Consider the following 22,860-nt stretch of genomic DNA (forward strand, 5'->3'; position numbering starts at 1 on the left):
TCCCCCTAAGGATCTCCTCCTAATTCCCCGTTTTTGTAAACTGGGTTAAATCTTGAAGCAGGACCCCTAAGAGCCCCTTAGAGTTATTTAGTTACTTGCATTTACTATAGTGAAGAATAGAATTCAAAAATAATATACTGAGTATCCAAGGCTTTGAACAAAAATTTTCTGGCTGTACACATATTGTACACTATTTCACAAATGAATCTTTACCCTCAGCAGTGTTAGAGCATCCCCAACTTCTCCTCTATGTGTTTAACTTGGCCAGTAGAATCCATGATCTGCACTCCTCCCTTGTTTCTCTCTCATCTCCTTATCTGCCACCACTGCTGCTGACAAATAAAGATAGTAGAATGTAGCTATACAAAACAAGAGTCACCTTAAAACAACTCTAGACTAGTCCTACAGGACTTAAAACTCCCCAGGGTCAGTTTTAGGGCTGGCACCCCATGGATCCTCCTGCACTGCCAGCAAGCTGTAACAAGGGGCTCTACAGACTGCAGAGCACACCAGAGACTTTGTGGGTGGCCTCACCACAACCCTTCTGCCTCTGGCCAACTAAGGGGCATTCCACTGACGGAGGGGGGTCCTAACAGGTGAGAATGGCAGAGGAAAGAAGACAAGGGCAAGGAAAAATAGATGACCCTTGCCATGAGAACAGAACAAACTGGATGAGACACAGAGCAGAGGATTACAGGTTTTTATTTTTCAAACATTCCCCCCTAGTCTAGTACATTCTACAGTCTTGCTAGCACAGATGGTAACAAAGCCTGTAATAGTTCAGAAGTTACACTGCTACAGAGAGCAAACAAAAGCAGAGGTTTATTTTCTAGAAAAAAAATTGTGAGAAATGGGTGGAAGAGTGCATAGGGGATGTGGCAGAAACTATGTCAGGTAGTGGTGCCTGCCCTGCGTGCAGCAGACATCTGTGCTAGCAATGCAGAAACCTTTCCTAGGATTGCACCAGGTGAAGACTCCACTGTGCTGGAAGCACCATTTCTCAGAACCCCCACTGTGATATGAAGGCAGCTCCTTTCAGGAGAAGTAACTTATCTTCTAGGTAGCCAAACCTCCCAAGACACCCTGGGGAACCCCACACCACTGCCCTTCTGAAAAGCAAAGAGGGCTCTGATTTTGTGTACCAGAACATCCCCTTCTACCACACACCATAACACTGCCTCAGCAAAGAACCATAAATGGAACACTGTCAGCTCTTACACCTTCAGCTTCTGCTGCCTCTTCTCCCTGCTTTACATCACAGTATTAGCAGTGATTTTGATTCCTCAGCTACTGCTTTCCATCAGCTACAGACACGTCAAGGTGCAGGGAAAGACATGCAGGTTAGTGAAGAGAGGAGATCCCTTTCCTGAAGGTCAGGCAGGTGTGGTGATGGGTTAGCACATGCTCCAAGCTTTCACACAGACAGATCTTTCAGGCTTCAGAAGTCACCTCTTGCTTGCTTTCCCCCACATTAATTAGAGCATGTTTTTCATTAGACATGCAACTGAGGCAATCCCTAAGCTATTCCCTGTTCATGCTCATGTCCCAAAGTTGATTGATCTGCTTTTTTTTATTTTTAAATAATGGATCCAAACTTTCACATTTTGGTGACAGTCCAGGACACAAGTCCCAAGGCACTCCTACCCATGGCACCAGACACAGGTTACTCAATCCTGGAGCAAGGCTAGCCCTGAAGCATTTTAATGTGGCTATAAATAAGCAACTAAGTAAGAAAATTAACAAATTATCATCTACATAAAAACTTTCTAGGCATTTCCTTTGGAAAAGCTGATTAGTGCTACTTGCTTCTATTATGACTCTTGTTTATTAATACACCCAGGCTCTGGAATGCTTCATTCTTCTCATCAGGATGATCTGACTGCTGTTTTTAAAGCAGAACAGGATAGGGATGACATGTTTTTAGACACACTAGCAAGGAAAATTAAGGGCTCCCAGAAGCTTCCAATTTTCCAAGCTCTCACATAAAGCTGGAAGTACATGCTTGGAAGTAAAATATGCTATAAAGAAAGTTCAAGCAATTTGCTAAACCCAAGTGTAAATAAAAGCAACAAGTCTGCCTCCTACTAAGCTCCATGGGCCTTGTTACCTGAATCTTTTGTGGCCATGAGCTGCACAGTGTCTTCAATGCTGTGTAAGATGGCATTTGATCCTTTGAAGATGGAGAAACTTGTTGCCTGAGCTCAGTGAGAACAAGGAATACAACATAAAGTATTGCTTCATGCCAAGAGTCCCCTGCCCACTCCCCCCAGGCACTTATCCAGGAGCATCACTCCCCATGTCACTGGCCCCTTCCCTTCTTACTCCACTCACAGCTGCTCTCAAACTCCAAGTCCAAACCTTCATTAGAGCAAAAATTAGCCCAAAGTATGGGGCCTGTGGTGCTAATGCAGCATGAAGAGCCACCAAGGCATGATCTGGGCTCCAGCAGCAGCAAGTAGCAAATGCTTTGGGCAAGACTATGGGACAAGTATTGAGCAGCACCCTGCAAGGTACAGCCTTTCTGCAAACAGCAGTTTAGGAACTTTAGAGTCTCCTGTGTCCTATGAGGAAGTATCCCAGGCTAAAAAAGCTCAAGGTTTATGAAAATGAAGTGTCTGTAGAACTCCCAGCTTCTCTGCATCCCTGCCCTCTGTGACCACAATACAAGTTATCCTGCTAAACATACAAAGAAGACTATAAGTTGCTTGCTTGAGCCTGCAACATTACATTCATGGTTTATTGAGTACTCTACAAGTCTTCTGAACACCATTCTCAGCACTTGTGCACTCTCAAGCTTCTTCAGCCACTGACAGCACCTGCTGTGTTTAGGAGACACAAAGCACCTGTACAGACTGCTGCAAAGCAGAAATGTCACTGCCAGGAACCTGGTACAGCAGGACTCCAGACACAGGTGCACCTATCTCCAATGCTGTCTCTAGAAGTATGGCCCAGAAACATGGGAAAAAAACAGGTATGCACTCTATTCCCTACTCAAAGGACAGAGTCTTTTCTGAACTCACACTGTAGAGCACTAACCATGATGAGCCTTGGTGTTGCACCTCCTTCAGCAAGATCAGGTCAAGGACATAAACCAGCTGAGATTATGTCAGATCTCCCTGGGGTGCTACCTGAGTGTTCAGGGCCAGGCTCTCTGCAGACAGAGATCAGGCCAGCTCCAGCGTGCTGTCACAGTTAAGGGACACTTTGTAATAGCCTGAAGACAGCGCCTCTTTCCCACAGACCAACCCAGCCAGAAACAGCTCACCATGGATTTCTGGTCTGAAGCACTGTTTACTGTCTTTTCTATTGCTTTGGGTTCTGTTTTCATGGGAAGTAAGCCAGAGACTCACATTTAACAAGACCACACATACTGGTGTCCTATCCTTTGATACATGGCTGTGAAGCACTGGCAGCCATTCAACTTGCTCTGTACATCATTGGATCAAGTTCCCTTCAGGACCCAAGCTAAGAAGGTAGCATATTATGTGCCAAATAACATAAATCTCTCCAGGCTGCTCACTGCAGCTCAGAATTGCTGATTCTTATGTGTGGCACATGCCATCAGGCGCTGTGAAAGTTTATCTATCCACTTGTGTAATGAAATAACTCCAGTGAGAATGTTCATCCATGAAAAGTGTGCAAACCCTGGGATCCCAGCTTAGGAGCTGCCTTTTTGTTTATTTGTTACAATGAGGTGTGGCCAGACATGCAGATTGTGGGTAAATTTGAAACATCACTGGGAGGTCTGCCATGAAGGCAGCCTTCAAAACAAAGGTTATCAAACTATTCAAAGGCTTTGATGGCATAGCATGCTGTAGATAAGACTTTTGAAGACTCCTTGTTGGAGGCAACCAGGCAATCACTCCTGTTCCAATCTCCACTCAAATGAAAATGAAAACAGAGCAGACAAGCTGGTAAAACAGTGTGGCTCATTGCACTGCATGATACAAACTTTCCGAACTGAAGCCACCTTCAAAAAGGACTGGAGAGTCTTTCTGCCAGACCAAGCCTACCAGAACACCATGAAAGCACCATGTCTCCCACAGATCCTGCCTCTGCAAACACCAAAACAGCGTCAGCAACATGCCACTAATGCTCTGAATTTATCTTTTAACCCCTAATTTCTGTCCTGCAAGAATACAGAGACCGAGCAGGATCCCAGGTGGACCCCTGAAGGTGAGATTACAGGCTTCAAGTTCCCCAGCAGTAGCAGAAGCTTCAGCAAGAAAACAAAAACCCTCAGAAACCAAAGTGAGCTACCAAATACAACTGATCATGCCCTCCATAAGGGCTACACAGAGTGTCAGCAGACCTAATATGATCCAGTCCACACCATCTCCTTAGCAGACTAGGGAATCTGTCCTGTGGATCAGCTGCAGGCCAGCTACTTAGGGGATTAGCTGAGAACGAGCACTGTTAATGATTAGCATTCCCTCCATTGTGCTCTTGGCTTGGCAGGAATGCCCAGCCTGAGCAGCTGTGGCTGAATGCCCTGCCAGGCAGCTTCCCTCCTCCTCTTCTGGGGAGAGCAGCCATTCCCCAGTTATGCTGTGGTGCCCTTCCCACTCTTCCAACAGCATTTTCAGCTTCTTGGCCCAAAATCCCTTAGGCCTGCCCCCTCCCATACTGTAGTGTTATCTGGTATGAAGGGGACAGATGCAGCAATTGTGTTTTGTTTCTTTTTATCCAATAATCTCGTTTTTCAATTAAAATATATAATATATATTTAAAAAGGTTTAGAAAAGCTTCTATGTAATTTGCACCTACTTTTACATATAGATTACAATAATGTACAACTCTTCCCCACAATGGTTTGAAACCACGGGGACCTGCCAATTCCTTCCCCTCAATCATATACATCATCAAACATCAAATGTGTTTGTTCCTAATACAGCTCTGCAAAAGAGTCTGTCACTGTTGCCTTCTCAGACGGAGAGATGCGTAATAGGGATACACATTACATTGGCTTTATATTCACTGTAGAAAGTTCCCAGATTAGTAAAAAAATATTTCATCTATAGAAAATGCCCTTCTGAAAAGCAACCAGGGCTCTGTTAAGGCCACACCCAGGCTTTCCATTTTGCTGCTGTAGCAAGACAGATCAAAAACAAACCCAGAACAATGTTTTTATGTCCCAGAAAGCAGCTACTAGCACCTGTGCTTATTTTACAGCAGCCTGGTGTATCAGGAAAGTGCTGAGAACAGCATAGGGACTTCTCAAAACATGCTTCTGATTCAATGGGGCTCAGTTGGCACAGTGAAAAACTCAGTGTCCTCCTGTTCCATGCAGGGGTACAACCGGAAGCCTTCTATACCACGACAACCACCCTTCCCTGCAGAATGATGATGGATGCTCCAGTGATGGGCACACTGAAACCAATCCCTGAAACAGCACACCCTTCTCCCACAGGGCTTCTACCAACAAGCTCTCACCAATTCCTCTGTGAGTCTGTGGGATACCAAGTGCACATCTGGTGGCTTAATCAGAAAGTCCAACTACTTTGCCCCATGAGGCAAGCCAAGCGAGAGCACAGCCAGCCCTCCTCCAGTCCGAGGCACTGGGAGACTTTCTGCCATAGCAGAGAGAGGACAGCCAGTGAGAGATTCCTCCAGCAAACCCAACTCATCACACAGGAAAACACTATTGCCTGGCACAGAGTCTTCTGGCCGAGGTTTTTACCGGGGCTCATCTTTGGACATGGGTTTCTCCAGATGGTCCAAGGCAGGGTCAGGTTTGTAGGAAGAGCCATGGCACATAACAGGATCACTATTTTTAAACTCTTCCTGTTGCAGCCAGATGCAGGTTGCCCCTTCTTCCCAGATGGGCAGCCCCTTCTGCCCAAGGCATGATGTGCAGGGAAACTGAATCCAACATGCTCCATTCTCTTCTCTGCTGGGGTGGGAAGTGAAGTCAGAACCCAATGTTCAAAACCTGAAGGACACTAGAAGAAAAACAAAGAAAAGTAAGAGTGACTGGTTAGAGCTCCACTTTAGTGGGAATCCTGGATGCATAGATAAAGAGTTAATTACTACCAATCTGCTAGAACAAACAGACCACAAAAGACCTTGATCAACAGAGAGTCAAGTGGAGGATGCAATTGCTCAGCTCCAAGCTTCAAAGTATGACTGAGACAGAAAAGTCAACAGTAAGTATTCCTCCTGTAGCTGACAGCACCAACAAGGCTCTGCAAGATAAGAAAGTTTAAAGGAGGACTTGGATAACACCAGAGGCATTGCAGGAAAGCAGCAAGGAAGACAAAAATTATTCTTCACCTTAAACAACCACAAGTATCTATTGGTAGGGAAAAGACTGAAAAATATAACTTTAAAGATCACACACAAACTGTTTATGCTCACCACTTAAAGAAATCCTGTCACTATCTTCCAAATAATTAAACATTTTTAGATATCTCAATCCCCCAAAAGTCTGAAGATCTCTTCTCAGGTCTTCTGCCTCACCTCAATAAAGCTGTAACAACTCATTCAAACAAACCTTGGAATAAGTCTAAGCAGACTTAGAGCACTGACATAAAACCACCACTGTAGATTTATGATCCACTTTGGAAGGCAAAGCAGCGAGATAAATGTAGGGCATCCCATCAGCTGCATTCAGTAACAATGAACATGAAATAAACCTGTGAAAAGGAAAAAAAAAACCTACAAGAGGGAATCAGCCCCGAACAAGAAAAGTCAGTAAGATAGAAGCCAGAGCAATGGGCTGCTTTGGGAAATTGCAAGTTTATGAGGGTTTTATTAATTTATGTTCTTGTCAGACAAAAATCCAGGGTTTGGAGCAAAGGGAATATGATAGAGCACGAAAAGCATGAATCCAGACCAAACTGGGCAAGGGATAAGGAGTTATCCAGACTCTGAAGCTATAGGGAGTCTAAGTGAAGAACTAACAATAATTAATTAATATCCACCAAAAGAGTAGATGGATTTTACAGTCATCAAGGAGACCAAAACTATAGCACTTTACAAAAAAGGCAGTTCTAGTTCTATGCTGACTGTCTTCCTCTGTGGCTAATAGCTCAGTTTGTGGGTGTTGCATCACTGCTGGGCAGAGACAAAGTTTCAATGTTTGATCTCTAATCTCCATGCAAAGAAACACAGGCAGGGTTCAAACAGACTCCTGGTGAAGCTGTGGACAAGCTCTTTGGCATTTAACTTGCAAGAAGAGGATAAAATCATGGGAGCTTTGAGCACCAAGGGTAACACCAACTAGCTCATATCTTCCTAAGTGCTGCAGATTAGACTAAGTAGTCTTTCCTTAAGATATCCTCTTGTCTACAAAGAGAAATATTTCCCCAGTTTACTTTCATTCTGGCTGCTCAAATCAGAATGTGATCACTGTGTTTAACTGATAAAGAGTTTCTGCTCAGCATTATACCCATAACTGACCCAGAAAGCCATGAGTTAAGCTCACAGGAACTACTCAGAACAACTTTATGTTAGTGATCACTTAACAATAGTTTTTGCCAATGTGAATTCAATACAGAGAAAAACATAGTAATAGAAAGGATATGAAAGGAAAAATGCCTGCCACACCAGTGCAATATACAGCTTTCCCTGAACAGCTATTTCCAAACAGAGATCCTAGGAACTCACTGCAGTAAGGGAGAACTGACAGTCTTGACCTCCTCACAGACACTCATGTCTGCAGCTCACTTGGTTTTGTAACTTGTTAATTTGAGAAAACATTCTGCCTTCTTTTCCCAGAAACACTCCTATTTCTCTCTACATGTGCCCTGCTCCCCCCTTTGCTAGAAACCCAATCCACCTCTCTGTCTGGGCAGCCTTTTTGCACAATACTTGTTCTCCTTTGGGGAAAAAGCTCTCCCTCATCCCACTCCATGGACTCCAGCATACAGGAAAAACAGAAAAGCTTTGCAAAACTCGGTAAAGGTAAACATGATCTAAGGGCACAATAAAAGGCTTGAAGCAAAGCACACCGACAGGGTGTGGCCTCTCCTCCTGGGGCAGAACTGCTGTGACCAGAACACGGAGAGACACGTGGGAGCTACGCTTTCTGCTCAAATACAATAGTGGTTCAGAACTTGTTCCAGATCTCACTCCTTCATGTCCAGCACATTTCCCAGAAAATACCTCAACTTCAGATGTGGAACAAAGAAAATCCAATACCTCCTCTGTTTTATTTAAGCAAGTCACACAGAATATAATATAGAACAAGAACATAACCATGCTTTTAAGAGCTCCTGTTCTCCCTCTTAAGCACTTGATTATATCCACATCTACAACAGTACTAGACCCTACCCTTTGATAAATAAGTCCTCAGCTTCTCTGCTTTACATGCTTAAAAAATAACCTATACCTGGTATGCTGTAAAAAGAGGTCTTGTCTAACTGGCCCAGGAGAGCAGGACAGGTCACATATGGTTTTGAAAATACTTCTGTGAAAAATATTTCATCCCTGAAAAGTCCACAAATATAATGGCCTGCCCTAGCATGGCAAAAAACAAAAAAAGCAAACCCTAACAAACAAACAAAAAACCCACAACACAAAAGCTCAGAACAATATCCAGTGGAAACACTGCTCAAAAAGCCACAGCCTCTGTCACTAACTTGCAAACACTCCTAAAGCAGAAGGATACCATGGTTTTGTCAACCAGATTTGTCCTTGAAATCAAAATTGAGTTTCTGTATTTCACCTGGAGATATTCAATTTAAGACAGTAATTCAGCAAATGCACAGTTAACACATCACTATAAAAAGCCTCATAAGGAAACAGAAAAGTTTGACTGATCCTCCTTTCCCTACAATAAAGAGACCTGTTGGGTACAAACAGAAGAATGCTACCAAGAAATGACATCCTAAGCAGTGGGATGTGACTCGGAATAAGAGGGAGTTGAACTGTGTTTAAAACCTAAATATATAGTGATGCATCAATATGTTCACACAGTTTAAGTAACACCAGCATTTTGCTCTGTCTAGACCCAAGACACTTGTAGAGAATAGCTGCAATGACAGAGGTCACCTGGTCCAAACCACCTCCAAGTTACTCAGATGCCTAGGAAAGAGTATTAAGGTCAAGTAGATGATAACTTCTGTCCCCATGGTTTTGAAGGTCAAGGGGTTCCCACTATTGAAGCAGTATTTGCAGTTTGCCATTACTTCTGCCTGCTCAGCTGGACAGTATTAGCAGCTGATTTTGCAACACTAACAAAATACCATATCTGCCTCCTAAAAAGGAAATATTCTTGGCAAGGCTTCCACTTTCCAACCAATAATCAGCCTCTGCTCCTGTCTGTCCACTTTCCATCAGCTAACTGAGTTCCAAGCGTGAAGCAGGCCTTCAGCCACAGTTCTCTAATTCTTCTACTGCTCTGGTTTAAGTGTTTCAAATAAGGGTGTCAGAGCCTCAAAAAAATAAGATATTTTAAAGTCTTGCTCTCATATACACTATTTGCCAAACTGAATCTATTTGTAAAAATATGATGAATTGCTGAAGAGGTAGCTTTGCTGTGCTTGGGATAACACTAACACATCCTTCTTCCTTCCACCTCCATCCACACTGCAGACTCCTGCTTCCTATTCTAATAATGGGAAGCAATTCAGCAGTTAATGCTGGTGAGCCAGCTTATGTGACTTTACAGACACTATCCCAGGTAAAGGCAAGGGCCAAGGGTGTGATTAGAGTGACTGTGACCTGGTACACACACCAAAGCAGACAGTCATGATATGGACATGCTTTGCTACTACACATAGAGAATTCTGCAGGGATAATAATAACTTGGATAGAAACAGAGTATGTGCTTGGCTCAGTTCAACCATTCTGTACATATTGGTGGATGTCTTTATATATGGAATCAACACATGCTCTCATGTCAACTGTAGAGCTGTAGGCACTCCCTGATGTCCTTTAATGGAGTCATCTTGGGTGACAGGAGACAACAGGAGTTTCATACAGGATGCTGTTCTATTTCATAAAGGAGCTGACTACTTGGTAAGATTGATTTATCTACCTTTAAACAGCTTTTTCTCCTCTGAAAAAGGACCATGACTCTTCCAAAAGCTTTTTACTAAGCTTTCAAAGAGGTTCCTTTAACTGCTGCAGTGCTGGGCACAGGAACCATCCTAGACAGGGCTGTTTCCACAATTGAGCTGCAGCATTTATACAACTACACCTACCTTTTTGTGCTCCTGAAGTTAACTTGGTACCCAGGTATGGTTGGAGGCCTGTGAGGTGCTGGGATAGCTGGGAGTAGGCAGAATAGGTTCAAAATTAAAGTCCAGTCCTCCATCCATGAGTTCACTGTTGATTATGTAATCCATATCACATTCAAGGTTCTCCATGTACATGTCAATATCCAGGTCAGTGGGCAGCCTGTCCTGGTTCAATCCCAAGGGTGCAGGGCTGGCAGATGAAAGGAGCACTGGACTACCCAGCTGGACTGACTGGGCAGTTGTTGCAGAAACTGGAGCCTTCAAACTGGTGCTGCTGGCAGTGTTTTGAGGAGATGTCACTATGGGAAGCGCTGATGGCAAAACACTGGCACCGACTGGTTCTGCCTGCTGCTCTGCAGGCTTTCCTCGTGGATTGCCTGAGCTCATCTTACTCTGGGCAGCTTGTCCACCCAGAAGCAGAAGAGTTCGGCTGCTCATCCTGTTACCAGTCTGTGGGAGAACTGGATCCACCTGAGTCATCATGACATCCCTTGGAGGCGGAGAGCTGGGTGTCAGAAGAGCTTCCAAGGTCTGAGGGGCAGAAAAATGGCTGACAGAACTTTGCAGTGAAATATCAACAGGGTTAAACAGCGAGTTGCCAAAAGTCTGACCAGCTGCATTTGAGCTCTGCAAGGAAAAGCTGGAATCTCTCTGGATCTGACCACTCGAGGCAGATTGCTGGGTAGATAGCACTGATGAGCTGGGAGACATCAAATTTAACCCATCGAGGAGCTCAAGCTCCTCAGTCACAGTTGGTGGAACATTGCTGGATGCACTGGAGTACACAAGAGAAGGAAGCAGCTCATCCTCGTGGAGGTCATCCTGCTCTGTCAGGATAGGAGAAAGCCTGGCACTAATGGTGCTTGCATTGGAGCTGGTTCGAGGCCGGAAGGTGTTCCACACATCAGAGTCCTCATTGCTTCTTGAGGATGGGCTCCCAGGCCACTTAGGAAATTGGGAGCCAGGACTGTCAGCAGAGGATTCTGGTGCAGACTGGAGAGGAGGCTTCTTCCTGGATGCTTTACCTCTGACTTTTGCAAGTTTACTGCTGTTGTCCATGGAGGCAGCTCTTCTCCTTGGTGCTTTTCCACTTTTGCCACCCTCAGGATTGAGCATCCACCAAGAGCTCTTCCCTGTGGCTTCATTATGGACTTTAATAAACTTGCTGTGCAGGGACAGGTTATGTCGAATAGAGTTCTGAAAAAAAAAAGAAACAAAACCCACAAAATGTAAAGACCTGACAGATGACACACCTCCCACCTAGAAACCTCACAAGCTTAAACACATTCAGACAGTATCCAGAGAAGAAAGTTATAACAAAAAGCTATCCATAAAAACCTGCTATTTCTGTCTGAACATGCTTTGCAGCACTAGCAAGCAGTGCCATGTTTCACTGCAATATCAAGGCTGAAGCTACCATGACAACTAGCAGCTTTCAGCTAGCAAAATACTAACACGAAAAGAACTTTAAAGAGCATACAGAATTTGCAAAAAATTAGGCATAACACAGAGCAAGGAAACAACTTCTCAAATACAACCTGCAATTTCAACATGAGCCTACCTGAATTTGAGCTATTGCTGTTCCTACCCTTTTGCCAATCTCTCTACCCACCATAAGCCTGGCTAATTTTTTAAATGTTTATATGGCCAGTTTTCAGTCAGGTTCAACCAGAGCATAACAGTGAATCCAACAGACTGGGTGAAGAGAAATGGCAAAACACTTCTATTCAGTGCACCCATTAACATCTCCACCCCAAAACTGGAGAAATGGGAGAGAAACCTTAAGGAACAAACAGTCCTAAAATCCTGGAGACTGCCAGGCTCCCTCTGCAAGGAGTGTGCTTTCCTTGGTGCATGTTCCTGACAGAATAAGATGTTCAGTGGATACTGCACTCCCACACAGTACGTGCCAGTTTTAGCCTCTCCCATCTTTCTGCTGGGTAAGACACATTCCTTGCCTCTCCAAGCTCCCTCCTTTTAGTTTAGCTTTGCTGAAAACTGGAAGCTAACATGTCTGTACACCATCATCAAACTTAATTTCCATCCTGCAACTGATAAACTCCCCAGTATTTTAGAATCAGGAAGCAACAATCTCATTGTTTGAACAGATTCCCCATATACTCCCCTTGAGGCCTATGTATGTATTTGATATCTGCACTTAATTTGTTCAGATGGCCAAATTACAGATCATTAAAAGGTGCTGCATTGGGAACACAACAGGGGTCCAAGCACAACACCTTTTTCATATAAACTAAAAGTTATATAACAACCTTCAGCTTTCATGCATACACTCTTAATTCTGAACAAATTAACTGTGCTTTTATCATTTTTTCCACCAACTCTCAACACAGTTCTTTCCTGTCTGCTGCTTTCCCTCTCCCCACCCTTTTCCTCTCGGAAAAGTCCTCCCCATGCTAATTTTGGCCATCTCACCAAAAGTACTATCCTAGAAAAAAGTAGACACAGATAGATTAAACAATACAGGCAAAGTGGAAAGTTTTAATGGAGATTGAAGGAGATCTGAGAATCATCCTGGCTTAGCTTTCATTTTAACCTTTGGCTGTTGAGGATTTGAGAACACTGGCTGCTTGCTGCAACTGGTATCAAAGAATATACATGTTCTTAATTGGAGAGTGACTGCAGAACCAGAGTCTGATGGAACATGTGTCAGTCAATGCTCTTGTACAGTTTTATTATTTGAGCTGTTCACAGTAACAGCTGTATAATACTCCTGCCTGCCATCTTCTCTAAACAAAGCTTTCCTTTCCTTCAAGTGTTGAAACAAGTAATTCAGACGGGTGCACAGTCTCCTTCAAGGCTGCTGCTTTCATTTCCAAAGAATCCCAACCCTCTTCCCAGGTAAATGTGCCTAACTTTGAATGTACACTGCTGCAGCAGCAAAAACCACTAAGTTGACACTTTCTTCATTTATTCTTCTGAAAGTAACCTGTGAACTCATGATGGCATCTTGGGTATCATAAGAGACAATTTGCATAACTCATTTTTGGCTGAAAAGCAGCTTGAAATAAGACATTTTGGAATAAGTATAGGATTCACATGAACACAATGAAGCCTGGTACCTTTTATGAAACAGTCTCAAAATGATTTTACATGTTACTGCTGAACTGACAAAATAGCTAAGCTATAGAAATAGATAATTGCTGTACCACTCCTTCCTTCCTCATCTTCAAACTCATCCTTCCATAAACACAAGCATCTGTGAACCCTATAAGCCCATTCAGAAAGCAAACCAAACTGAAAAGCAACCTTATCCTTCCTTGGAAACTACATTTCCTGCCTCTTTTATCTCTGTTTTTTGAACTACCTCACTGTGAGGGTCAAGCACCGAAAACTAAAGAAGAAAACAGACTGTGTAGTTGGAGGCAGAGGAAAAAAATATTTCTTTCAACAGGATTAACTGTTATCTAAACTGCAATGCCTACATTATCACTTTTGCACCTCTCCTGCTGACTGTGGGAGGCAGCTCAGCACTGCACCGCAGCCCTAGCTCACCTGCAGGACCCAGCTTGCCTGAAAAGCTGCAGGCTCAAGTGCCCCAAACTCCAACTGAATCCACACACCCATCAGCCTGGGTGCTGGGGGACAGCACCAGAATGCAGCTACTACAGAGATTCAATACACCTAATACACCTAAATCTCACTGACAAGGCCAGGGACAGATCAATTATGCTAAAATAATCACAGAACTGCAAGTCAGACCTGACAGAAAAGGAAATGACAGAGTTCAGTCACCCGGGCAACCCTGACATGTTTCCTTTCTGATGTTAAGCAACCCACACCAGAAACATACAGATGACATTAACTTTTTAGATGTTCAACTTCAGCAGTGTGGGAGGCTCCCAGCTGCCCTAAGCACCTGCAAAACAAAAGGTGTTGACTTTGCAACTCTTTGATCATAAAGCATGACCTGAAGGAAGAGGTGCAGGCACGAATCCTTCAAATCCTTAGGAACATCTTCAGCCACTAGATGGGGGAGGTTATTGTTATTTATTTAGGTATCTTATAGTGTACTTATGACTGCATGTTAAGCATTGCCATTAAAAAAATGCTAGCCCGTGTCTCTAAATCCATCACAGATCAAAGATGTTTCCTGCAAACCACATTCAGACAAAACCAGTCTGAAATTAAGGACAGATAGTACGCAAAAAAATCAAGTTTGGCTAGAGACATTTATTGTACACCAAAGGGTGGACCATTCCCCTGGTCATGTGTCTTCAAACTAGGATATATGGACTAGCCACAGAAGTGTGGATAGCTTATGCAAACTATTCCCTAAATCTTAGTTACCAGAACATTAATTCTTCTTTGATAAAATCTCCTAGCCACAGTTAAAGGACAGCAACACTTCTCACCATCAAACCAGGCCTGTCCCTATACCATCATTAATGCTGCTGTGGATCCTGCCCAGCAACAAACAGTGCTTTGGTCTCACATCAGGGAATTAGCCACAGGAGCTGGTAGCACAACCAAGCCATTCTCCTGCCCAGTCAGCCTCATGGGCAACTGCCACAGACACCATGGAAAATGATCAGGTGAAGTGAATACAGAAGACTGAAGGCCACTGAGAAACTTTCCAGGGGACTGTACAGCTTTGTAGGTACAGCTGAGGCTCCCTACCATAAAACTGAAGTTTACAGGAACAGAAGGAGGCTTTTGTGGCCTGCTCAGCAGAGCCCATCCATGCAGCAGTGGTGCATGGGCTGTGCTAGCAGAGCACTCAGGGCCAAGCATAAGCTATGCTCAGAAAGACAAGACACAGCAGCTACCCTTCCAGCAGACACAGTGGCTCCCTTCCTCTTCTGGCCATTCTCCCAGGAAACATCAAGTTTAAACTACAAACCACAGAGGATCAGATTTCTTAACAAAAAGTCTCTCTAAAGGATGAGTGACAGAAGAAAAAAAAAAAAAAAAAAAAAAAAAAAATCTATGCAATCACTGCAGCTGCCTGTAATACACTCTCACTGCCTTGGAGGCATACAAAGAACTTCTGGTCTCATCCCAGTGCAGGGCCATGTTCCACGTGTTCCACTGCCAGGCCTATAATTGTGCTGAATTATCATTTGCCATGGCATTCTTGGGAGGCTGCAAGGGGAGAACACTCTGCCTGCTGTATTTGTCAGTGCCTGTCTCAGTCACTTGGCTCCAAAAGCTTCAGGAAAGTGTCTTCCTTGTAGAGATTTTGCACCAGCAAAAGTAAACAACTGCTCCAGAGTTGGAACACGGTTCCTCAGCAATCCCCTTCCAGAAGGCACACACAAGCACAGACGTCAAGCTCAGCAGACAAGGATCTCTATCTCAGGAAGAACATTTTCCTTTCTGTAATCTTTCAGTGGGAGGCCAGAAGAAGATCATAGCTCTCTAAAAAGCAAAGACTGAGGTGATTTACAAGACAGGCAGGCACACACAACAAAAGCTGTTCAGGCTTAGATAGAGCAGAAGAAACTTGTTGGAACAAGTAAAACCAGCAGCCCAGGAACAGCCTTCTCTGAGGACTGCCTGGAAAACTGAGCTGTGCTGCAAGGAATAACCACTCAGCAAAGCAGCTTTCCAGAAAAAAACGGCAAGGAACAGGGAAGAGTAGCAGCAAAATCTTCAAGTAATTTGACTGGCATTGTATGAAGTAGATGAATTTTCACTGAGCTTTTCAAACTTTTGAAGGGAACAATCATGGTCAACAAGGCTTAAAAAAAATATATATATATATATAAATTCTCATATTTCATACTTCTTCAGGGCTTATTAGTGTCACTTTAAGGAGGGCTAAGTGTACGTTGCTACATTGTGATGGCTGGCCCTCTTCACAGCTGAGTACTACTCAGTTTTCTTCCACCTAGAATACAGGACACCTGGTGACCCCACATTTGCACGACTATCCTACTTCTATGCACTGCCACCAGCCTCATTTTCCACACCCAGCACTCCACCATTCTCCCATCCACAACATCCTGCTGTACCCAGCTGCCGTCCTCCCACCTCACCTACACCAGACTACACGCTGTGGCCAGACCATTTAAAGACTAATGGGATTAAGAGGTAAAATACTCTGTTAAGAGAAAGATGATGGACAACATCCACCTGTGTACACCAGATTTCCATGCTAGACTCCTCAGTATGGCATCTGAACAATCCTCATTTAGCTTCTGTTCTTTATTTCCCCCCTGCTTTAAGGAAACCCAGTTAGGCTGTTAGCAGCCAGGACTAAGCACATCACTAATATCACATGAATGCATTTGGGCCACATGAGGTAATAGCAAGAGTCCAGCAGTTTCTACCCACCTTCAGCTACACTGGATTCAAACAGCCAGACCCTCCCTCCCCTTTGCAAGGCAGAAACTTCCAAGAAAACAAAATAAACCAAAACTAACAGAGAATAGCACCTGCAACACCATTAAAGAGTAGATAGACAGTGATGACAGCAACCACATTGCTATTCCAACTCACATACTGCTTCATTTTTCAGGTGTCGGAAGATTTAATGGGGAATTGTATCCTGTCAGGCTTGTGAATTTAGAAATAAACACTACAGGCTTTCTCAACACAGTCACAAAAAGCAGCCTTTCTTCACAGACTGAGGTCAGTGGCTCTGTGTAACAGAGACACCCCCAGACTCCACGCTGTGCCTCACCTACGCACAAACCTGCACCAGCCTGAAGGTCGGGCAGAATTACACTTTGATCAGAGCCAAGACGCTGAGCTGAAGTTTTATCTTTCCTTTTGGTATATGGCATCCATGCAGTTTTGGCTCAGTGAGGAAACACAGGGAAATATTCTGAATGTCTTCTCAAAGCATTGCAGCCTTCCAGTACCTAAAGGGGGCCTACAATCAGGAGAGGAACTGTTTACAAGGGCGTAGAGTGACAGGACAACGGGGAATGGTTTCAAACTGAGAGCAGGTTTAGATTGGATATTAAGAAATTCTTCCCTGTGAGGGTGGTGAGGCCCTGGCACAGGCTCTCCAGAGAAGCCATGGCTGCCTCATCCCTGGAAGTGTTCAAGGCCAGGCTGGATGTGGCTTGAAGCAAAGCTGGTATATCAGAAGGCATCCCTGCCCACAGCAGGGATGTAGAATGAGATGATCTTTAAGGTCTCTTCCAAACCATTTTGTAATCCTATATATTGAAATTATCATTACCAAAAGTCAAAGTAAACCCAGCATTGCCACCAGATGTTCACATCCAGGTAAGGTGTTTCTAAATGAAATTAAAGAAAGCTCTCTTGATAATGATCTGGCTCCTTACTGGTTCAAATTAAGAACCTAAGGTTTTGACAAATCTGAGAAAAAAAAAATCTTAAAGGGATACAGGGACACACCAACAGCTATAAAGAAACAGTGAATGCGCATATTTTAGGAACTTATCATTGCTTATTTGCAGATCTGACTATAGAAAAAAACCAAAATGTTGTCTGACTGATAGTCAGTATGCCAATAAACAATAAACTTTTCAACTTTACCAAAACTAGTGTTCACATGATTTTGTACCTACTGAACTGGAATTTATTTGCAAGGCATAAAGATAGCCTGGTAGAATCTACCAGCCGCAGCACAGCAAAAATAGCCCAGAAGATTGACAAGCTTGCTTTTGTCTGCTGGCCTCTTCTCTTTCATGGAGGAGCTTCAGAGGGCCACAGGATGAGCAGCTGCTCCAACCTGAGAGAGCTCTGCACATGCTCTGCCAGGAGATCAGATACCCACAGCTCTGGGAGAGGCTGGGGACCATCAGAGCCAGCACTGAGGCACAGAAAGCCAGTGAAGTGACTATGACTGAGCCCTCAGCCAGGTCTCCTGATCCATCTGGTCAACATCTAATATCAGTTACATGCATTATGCACATAACACAAGGAATGGAAGGCTTTTCAGGAAAATGCTGCCCATCCTAACAAAGATTAAGAGCTAGACACCTGTTTTAGATAAACAGAACACTTGGTAATTTTAAATCCGTAATACAGCTCCTTGCATATATACAATACAGCTGTTGCATATATATATATATATCTATATCTATATACAGACATGTATATGTGCATGAGCATATATATGTTGCGTATACCCATATACACATTTGAAATAAATAGGGAGTACCAGCATGCAGAGAGTGTGACATCAGTTTCCCATAATTAGTGTAATAGTGCAGAATCATTTGTTCTTTATGTTGCATACACAGGAGACATCTGATTTTTGTTTCAGTGACATACCTTCGGAGAGTGAAAAGGATGGATTTAAAGTTTATTCTGTTCCTAAAATGAAAAGACAAGAGCTTGGAGAGAATACAGTTTGTTTCACTAAGAAAAATGAGTCCTTCATATTGTTCCTTACTGTCCCAAATTCGCTCAAACTCATGAATGTAACAACTAGTGCAAGCTGCTTCTCTGCAGGGTTTATGCACTTTACTCAAAAGCCTCAATACCTTCCTCTTGCAAATAATCTCAAAACCAAAACGAATTATCCTCTTATCCATAGATATCCAGACTATCCTGCAGAGCACCCAGGAAAGGATTATGAAGAATCCCCACAACACACCCTGCAAGGACACTTCTGCCTTGCAGGCTGGTTAATTCTTAACTTCAGTCAAATTGCTGCAGGGAAAGGACAGACTGCACACACAGCAAATATGCTCTTTACAAGGTGTTTGAAGCACTTCAAGAACAGCAAACAGCATCTTCCTCGAAAACACAGATTCTTCCGGAATTCATGGAGGTTACACCCTGGCAGTCTGTAACAGCTGCACTTCCCCCAATTGTACAGTGCAGTAGGACAGCTCTAAATTAATTACGAAACAACAATGAGTTTATAGGGTTTATATTAACTAAAGTAGATTAAGAGTTTTTAAAGACATATTGCTTTTAATTGCTTATTCAAAATTCTCTATTAACTGCACTGCATACAAATTAAACGTATTATCAGTTTGGCTCTGTCCAAAAAGGACAGAAATGCCAGAACTCTAGAGTTGGACCACCATCTTAAATAGACCTCAAAATGCTACAGCTACCTTTAACAGCAGCTTCACATTTATTTCCCTTATGCAAAATCATTCACCTCAAAATTGAGAAATCCCTAAAGTTAAGACAACTCAAGAAGTTTTTGTTTACTTTACAGATTAAAAAAAAAATCAAAACATGCAAGCAGAGCTTCACAGCTCTAAAAATAACAAGGAAGAATAAAACCAAAAAAAGACAGGTCCATTCCTCAAGTGAAGACATGTCTTTTGTTTGTCTAGTTTGTCTTAAATATGCACCTATTCATTCACTCTAAGTCTACAAAAGCCAAATTGAACTGACTTGACTGACTCCCTGTCTGTAAAACTGTAAATGTCTGACCTCCCTTCACTTAAGGCATCTGAATGCAAACAGACGAAGGTCAGTAAAACAAACAAAACCTCTTGCAAACCCATATAACTGTGAGTTAACAGAAAGACAGACTAGAAGTAAATTCCATGGTCACACATCCTGCCAAGCTCTGCCAACAGGATTTTGTGAGTGAGCAGGAAAGAAAATGTATTGTATTTCTATCATAGTTTTCTGTTTGCTGGTTAAAGTCGAGAGCTTTAAACTGCCCTAATCATAAGACAGGCTGATTCCCACCACAGTTGTTGTTCTGCCAGCCCTCATCTTTCTTGGCAAAAAGTTTCTTTTTCTTCTCCTTCTAAAGCCAGAATTAGTCTGTTGCCAGGCTGAAAAAAACACACTAAAAAGTCAATCACAGAAAAACTACGACAGCATCTAAGCAGGAATCTCACTCCCGTGTATACACAAATTCTCACAGTGAACTTCTGGAACTTAAATCTACCTGTACATGTCCCAAAAGTGGCATATTATTAAAACACAGAGTAAAATAAAAAACTGATGGTCCCATTACATAATAATGAATGTAACAAAAGAACAGTCATACTGAGACAAGACAAAAGTGTACTTATTCCAGCATCCAGTCCAGCAGGACATCTCACTACATTTCACCTTCACCACAGTATCTAGGGAGCATTTCAGAAGCCACACTGAGCTTTTATCTCAGGCACTACTGCCAAACAGATTTTCAGACATACTCCTCACAGGAAAATTCTTGACAAAACCAGTCATGTTGAACTAACATGACAGCATGAAGGAGCAACACGACCAGGAGAGTAGCCCTAGCCTGAGGAAACAAGAACTATCTTCCAGTAAGAACATCAAAACAGAAGCACTGCCCCACATCAGAACTTAGTATGCAGCATTCAACCTACATATAGGAGTAACAGAAAATAATCCATATTAGTTAAACTAGATGCACTCTCTAGAAACTGTCAATGAGTGATAACTGGGAAAGATGAAAAGTTTTGTACTGAGATGTGCCAGCCCAAGCTGTGACAGCTGCATCCCTCTCACCATGTTTCTACCCTCTGGAGCAAATGTTTGCACTCACACCACCACGTGGTGTGCCACTTCAGATAGCTGAGCCAGCTGAAAGCAAATCTACCAGAAATAGACATTTATTTATTAATTTATTGTCTGAAATTAACTCTCTGTCCTCACCTACTGTCAAGAGAAGCAGAGGAACATGTGGCTGGAATTATGGAAGCCCAAAGCCCAAACCATGCTGGCTGAACCTCCTGCAGAACTGCAGCATGGATGAACTGCTAATAAATACTGCAAACAAGAGTGTAATTCCAGTCTGTAGTGAGAGCAATAGATCACACTCTTTAGTGTCCAGTCTCCATAGCATCCACCCTGATAGATCAGGACAGGTTGAGGGGCTATTTTGCAAGCCAGCTCTCATATTTCCATTTCTCTTTGCTGGAGTTCTATAGACTAAAGATAAGGGAACACGAGGGCGCCAGGCAGAGGACTGAAACAGTCTGGAGCTCTTCTAACACAGCTCTACAAATGCCTATTTCCAGAATGAGAGAAGACACTGTTGAGCCTTTAGACCAGAATATAGTTTTCCCTTTTCCAAACTCCAGTAGAGGTCTCCATCACGGTCCTGGAAACAGGACCCATTTTCAAGGGACCTTCTTGAAAGCCAAGCACGCCCGCTATGACAGCTATTTATACTGAGCTCCAGCACAGTCACGTGACAAAGAACTGCGGCCTTGTGATTAAAAACCCCTCAGCTGAGGCTTTACCCTGCACAGAAATTTGCACACAGCCTGTTAAATGACTCTCCTTTTTCTCCTGGAAAAGTTTCTAAATGCAAAGAGCAGCCTCGCAGGGCCATGCAATAACCACCCCCAGCAGCTGCTCCAGCTGCACACAAGCCGAAGCCTGGGCTGGGTCTGAGAAGAGCCCGGAGCTTTCGGCAGAGCTAAAGCCCAGGCTCCGTAGCGTGGGCACCACACACTGGCACCGATGCCCGGACCGCAGACGAGCAGCAGCAACAGGTGAGCACGGAGCGGGGCGGGCCGGGGCACCGGGGAGGCGCCTCCGCAGCCGCTCCGCGCCCGGCCTGTCCCTCCCGCCCCGGCCCGTCACGCACCTTCCAGCCAGCGGAGCTGTTGCTGTCACCCTTGTCCTTGAAGTAGGGGACGGAGCGCACCATCCACTCGTAGATCTGCGCCAGCGTGAGCCGCTTCTCGGGGGCGCTCTCGATAGCCTGGCTGATGAGCTCGGCGTAGGACTGGTTGCCCCAGGCATTGCGCCGGGAGCCGCCCTTCCGCGCCGCCGCGCCGCCAGCCCGCGCCCCCTCGGCCCGGCCGGGCCCCGCCGCCGCGCCGCCTGCGCCCTCCTCCGCCGCGCCAGCCGCGCCGCCCGTCTCCGCCTCGGGCCGCGGCAATGGCCAGGTGCAGGAGCGGGGGCGGCTCTGCGGCTCAAAGTCAGGGTCAATATCCGGCGACGCCGCGGCCCCAGCCGGCTCCGCCATGGGCGCCGCCTCAGCCCCGCAGGGAGTGCCGGGCCCGCCACCCCTTTGTGCGCCCCGGGCCCGCCGCCGCCGCGCCGCTCTGTTTACCAGGGAGCAGCGCCGCTCCCCGCGCCTGCGCGCGCGAGGCACGCCGGGACCGGTAGTCCCGCCAGGGCGCTACCGGGCAGCTAGGCACGGGCGGCGGGCTACAGTACCCAGCGTTCCCTGCAGTGGAAGGCGGGGCGTACCCCCCGACGGGTGAGCGTGGCAGGCGGCGCCTTGATGTGACTACAGCTCCCAGCGGGCACAGCGGTGGCTGCGCTTACATAACCCGCCAGGCCCAGTGCGGCCCTAGTCCTCCCTCGATAGCTGAACGGTGATAGCGGCGTGGTGGCAGCAGCCCCGAGGTGGTCTTAGCTCCTCTGCCCACCTCAGAGCTCGCCGCGGCACTCCGGGTCGGGCCGGGAGCGCCGCTCCCTCTGTCATCCCGTCACGGATGGGAGCCTATTTCCGGGACACGCCCTGGCGTAAGGCGTGATGGGTCTGCGTCCTGATCTGCCCGTCAGAGCCGCAGCAACCATGTTCCGGGGCCTCGTGCACTCCCAGCGCTGTACAGCGTCTGGGGCTGGCTATGCTCCAGGCGCTGTATGACGCAGTCCCTATGTACGTTCCTTGGCCCCGCGCCCCGGTTTCTAGCCGGTCGTTTAGCGCGGCTGCCTCAGCTTCGGGCTCTGCCCTGTCCCACGGGGGTCCGGCCGGGACAACTCAGGCAACGCCGGGAGCAAGCCTGCCATGCAGGTTCCGGGGTGCGGCGAGGGAGCCCCGCGGGCTGAATACTCTCTACGCTTA

At 45.1% G+C, this 22,860-nt stretch overlaps 1 protein-coding gene across 1 annotated transcript; it reads right to left on the reverse strand.

Moving 5' to 3' along the window:
• Positions 1–683: 683 nt before the first annotated feature.
• On the reverse strand, positions 684–22,154 carry FOXO4 (forkhead box O4). Its single transcript, XM_056491725.1, has 3 exons — positions 21,649–22,154; positions 10,149–11,381; positions 684–5,942 (listed from the first exon to the last, which is right to left on the reverse strand). The coding sequence occupies exons 1-2, from the start codon at positions 22,030–22,032 to the stop codon at positions 10,167–10,169; spliced, it is 1,599 nt and encodes a 532-aa protein (XP_056347700.1). The 5' UTR covers positions 22,033–22,154; the 3' UTR covers positions 684–5,942; positions 10,149–10,166.
• Positions 22,155–22,860: the final 706 nt, after the last annotated feature.

The sequence above is a fragment of the Oenanthe melanoleuca genome, chromosome 4A (genome assembly GCF_029582105.1).
Source record: "Oenanthe melanoleuca isolate GR-GAL-2019-014 chromosome 4A, OMel1.0, whole genome shotgun sequence".
Lineage (NCBI taxonomy): Eukaryota > Metazoa > Chordata > Aves > Passeriformes > Muscicapidae > Oenanthe > Oenanthe melanoleuca.

Excerpts from the sequence above, each read along its gene's own strand:
- FOXO4 (XM_056491725.1), bottom strand. The coding sequence starts at position 22,032 with ATGGCGGAGCCGGCTGGGGCCGCGGCGTCGCCGGATATTGACCCTGAC. Across the intron at positions 11,382-21,648 it reads ACAGCTCCGCTGGCTGGAAG|AACTCTATTCGACATAACCT; the intron begins GTGCGTGACGGG and ends TTTTTTTTTCAG.